The sequence below is a fragment of the Penaeus vannamei genome, chromosome 21 (assembly GCF_042767895.1).
Source record: "Penaeus vannamei isolate JL-2024 chromosome 21, ASM4276789v1, whole genome shotgun sequence".
NCBI classification, from domain to species: domain Eukaryota; kingdom Metazoa; phylum Arthropoda; class Malacostraca; order Decapoda; family Penaeidae; genus Penaeus; species Penaeus vannamei.
In genome coordinates this window covers 22,040,729-22,044,593 of record NC_091569.1, presented here as the reverse complement: position 1 = coordinate 22,044,593, position 3,865 = coordinate 22,040,729, and the positions used below count along the sequence as shown (strand labels likewise).

At 63.5% G+C, this 3,865-nt stretch overlaps 1 protein-coding gene across 1 annotated transcript in view; it reads left to right on the top strand.

The window, feature by feature from the left end:
- The first annotated feature begins 265 nt into the window (after positions 1–265).
- The window catches only part of LOC138865542 (ejaculatory bulb-specific protein 1-like), a 3,820-nt gene continuing 220 nt past the window's right edge, over positions 266–3,865 (top strand). Inside the window, exons 1-3 of the mRNA XM_070136230.1 lie at positions 266–571; positions 852–1,098; positions 3,712–3,865. The exon at positions 3,712–3,865 is cut by the window's right edge and continues 220 nt beyond it. Of these exons, the coding sequence (XP_069992331.1) occupies positions 266–571; positions 852–1,098; positions 3,712–3,865 (707 nt within the window). The remainder of the gene's footprint in view (positions 572–851; positions 1,099–3,711) is intronic.

Genomic DNA, 3,865 nt, shown 5'->3' with positions numbered 1-3,865 from the left:
TGTCTCCCTCGGCTACCCACGACCATACATCCCGCCTTCCTTCCGCCGGTTATTCTTCGACGCATACCACCAGCATTGAGGCATCCGGGCCACCCAACATCTCATCTGTGGCAATGTCGTCTGGCCTGGCATTAACAAAGACGTTCGACAGTGGTGCCGCTCGTGCATCGAATGCCAGAGGACCAAAATCTACAGGCATACGAAATCTCCCTTCCAGACGTTTCCTATCCCAGACGAAAGGTTCCAACACATCCACATCGATATAATGGGACCCCTGTCTTCGGACGACAGCTACAGCTACATCCTGACAATGATCGACCGCTTCACCAGATGGCCCGAGGCTACGCCCATCCGCAACATCACCGCAGCGACTGTCGCCAGTACCTTCCTCAGCACCTGGATCTCCCGCTTCGGCACGCCGGATACCGTCACTACCAACCGCGGCGCCCAGTTCGAGTCGGAACTCCAAGAGAATCAGGACGACCGGCTACCACCCCTACGCCAACGGCATGGTCGAGCGACTCCACCGGCATATGAAGCAGGCCCTGACATCCTCCTCCTCCAACAGGAGGTAGGTCGACCAACTCCCCCATGTCCTCCTTAACATCCGGACATCCTTCAAAGAGGACCTGCAGTGCACCGCTGCGGAAATGGTCTACGAAACAACGCTCGCCCTCCCTGCAGATTTCATCGTCACAGCCGGCAAACAACTCTGCGAACGGATGACCCGGGTACGCAGCCGACCTACGAGACCCACCCGACAAGACATATACATGCCCCCAGGACTCTAGGATTGGTCTCACGTCTTCGTGAGAAAACATCCTAGACCTCCTCTCTGTCCTCCTTACGAGGGTCCATTCCTGGTCATCCGAAGAGGCGACAAGACGATCACCATCCGCCGCCAAAAGGGAGAAGACACCGTGACCGTCGACCGCGTCAAACCCGCACACCTGCACCAGCCCATCAAAATCGCCCGGGCTCCTTACCCTGGGACTCCATCCCCCGGGCTCCTTACCCTGGGACTCCATCCCTCGGGCTCCTTACCCTGGGACGCCATCCCCCGGGATCCTTACCCTGGGACTCCATCCCCCGGGTTCCGTACCCTCGGACTCCATCCCCCGGGCTCCTTACCCTGGAACTCCATCCCCCGGGCTCCTTACCCTGGGACTCCATCCCCCAGGCTCCTTACCCTGGGACTCCATCCCCCGGGCTCCTTACCTGGGACTCCATCCCCGGGCTCCTCACTCTGGGACTCCATCCCCCGGGCTCCTTATTCTGGGACTCCATCCCCCGGTCTTCTTACCCTGGGACTCCATCCCTCGGGCTCCTTACCCTGAGACGCCATCCCCCGGGATCCTTACCCTGGGACTCCATCCCCCGGGTTCCTTACCCTGGGACTATATCCCCCGGGCTCCTTACCCTGGGACTCCATCCCCCGGGATCCATACCGTGGGACTCCATCCCCCTGGCTCCTTACCCTGGGACGCCATCCCCCGGGCTCCTTACCCTGGGACTCCATCCCCCGAGTTCCTTACCCTGGGACTCCATCCCCGGGCTCCTAACCCTGGGACTCCATCCCCCGGGCTCCTTACTCTGGGACTCCATCCCCCGGGCTCCTTACCCTGGGACTCCATCCCCCGGGCTCCTTACCCTGGGACTCCATCCCCCGGGCTCCTTACCCTGGGACTCCATCCCCCGGGCTCCATACCCTGGGACTCCATCCCCCAGGCTCCTTACCCTGGGACTCCATCCCCCGGGATCCTTACCCTGGGACTCCATCCCCCGGGCTCCTTATTCTGGGACTCCATCCCCCGGGCTCCTTACCCTGGGACTCCATCCCCCGGGATCCTTACTCTGGGACTCCATCCCCCGGGCTCCTTACCCTGGGACTCCATCCCCCGGGATCCTTACCCTGGGACTCCATCCCCCGGGATCCTTATTCTGGGACTCCATCCCCCGGGCTCCTTACTCTGGGACTCCATCCCCCGGGGTCCTTACCCTGGGACTCCATCCCCCAGGCTCCTTACCCTGGGACTCCATCCCCCGGGTTCCTTACCCTGGGACTCCATCCCCCGGGATCCTTACCCTGGGACTCCATCCCCCGGGCTCCTTACCCTGGGACTCCATCCCCCGGGCTCCTTACCCTGGGACTCCATCCCCCGGGCTCCTTACCCTGGGACTCCATCCCCCAGGCTCCTTACCCTGGGACTCCATCCCCCGGGCTCCTTACCCTGGGACTCCATCCCCCAGGCTCCTTACCCTGGGACTCCATCCCCCAGGCTCCTTACCCTGGGACTCCATCCCCCGGGTTCCTTACCCTGGGACTCCATCCCCCAGGCTCCTTACCCTGGGACTCCATCCCCCGGGTTCCTTACCCTGGGACTCCATCCCCCGGGATCCTTACTCTGGGACTCCATCCCCCGGGCTCCTTACCCTGGGACTCCATCCCCCGGGCTCCTTACCCTGGGACTCCATCCCCCGGGATCCTTACCCTGGGACTCCATCCCCCGGGCTCCTTACCCTGGGACTCCATCCCCCGGGCTCCTTACCCTGGGACTCCATCCCCCGGGCTCCTTACTCTGGGACTCCATCCCCCGGGCTCCTTATTCTGGGACTCCATCCCCCGGGCTCCTTACCCTGGGACTCCATCCCCCAGGCTCCTTACCCTGGGACTCCATCCCCCGGGCTCCTTATTCTGGGACTCCATCCCCCGGGCTCCTTACCCTGGGACTCCATCCCCCAGGCTCCTTACCCTGGGACTCCATCCCCCGGGCTCCTTACCCTGGGACTCCATCCCCCGGGCTCCTTACCCTGGGACTCCATCCCCCGGGATCCTTACCCTAGGACTCCATCCCCCGGGATCCTTACCCTGGGACTCCATCCCCCGGGATCCTTACTCTGGGACTCCATCCCCCGGGATCCTTACCCTGGACTCCATCCCCCGGGCTCCTTACCCTGGGACTCCATCCCCCAGGCTCCTTATTCTGGGACTCCATCCCCCGGGCTCCTTACTCTGGGACTCCATCCCCGGGCTCCTTACCCTGGGACTCCATCCCCTGGGCTCCTTACCCTGGGACTCCATCCCCCGGGCTCCTTACCCTGGGACTCCATCCCCCGGGATCCTTACTCTGGGACTCCATCCCCCGGGCTCCTTACCCTGGGACTCCATCCCCCGGGATCCTTACTCTGGGACTCCATCCCCCGGGCTCCTTACCCTGGGACTCCATCCCCCGGGATCCTTATTCTGGGACTCCATCCCCCGGGCTCCTTACTCTGGGACTCCATCCCCCGGGCTCCTTACTCTGGGACTACATCCCCCGGACTCCTTACCCTGGGACTCCATCCCCCGGGCTCCTTACCCTGGGACTCCATCCCCCGGGCTCCTTACCCTGGGACTCCATCCCCCGGGCTCCTTACCCTGGGACTCCATCCCCCGGGCTCCTTATTCTGGGACTCCATCCCCCGGGCTCCTTATTCTAGGACTCCATCCCCCGGGCTCCTTACTCTGGGACTACATCCCCCGGGCTCCTTACCCTGGGACTCCATCCCCGGGCTCCTTACTCTGGGACTCCATCCCCCGGGCTCCTTACCCTGGGACTCCATCCCCCGGGCTCCTTATTCTGGGACTCCATCCCCCGGGCTCCTTATTCTGGGACTCCATCCCCCGGGCTCCTTACCCTGGGACTCCATCTCCCGGGTTCCTTACTCTAGGACTACATCCCCCGGACTCCTTACCCTGGGACTCCATCCCCCGGGCTCCTTATTCTGGGACTCCATCCCCCGTGCATCTTACCCTGGGACTCTATCCCCTGGGCTCCTTACCCTGGGACTCCATCCCCCGTCTCCTTACTCAGGGACTCCATCC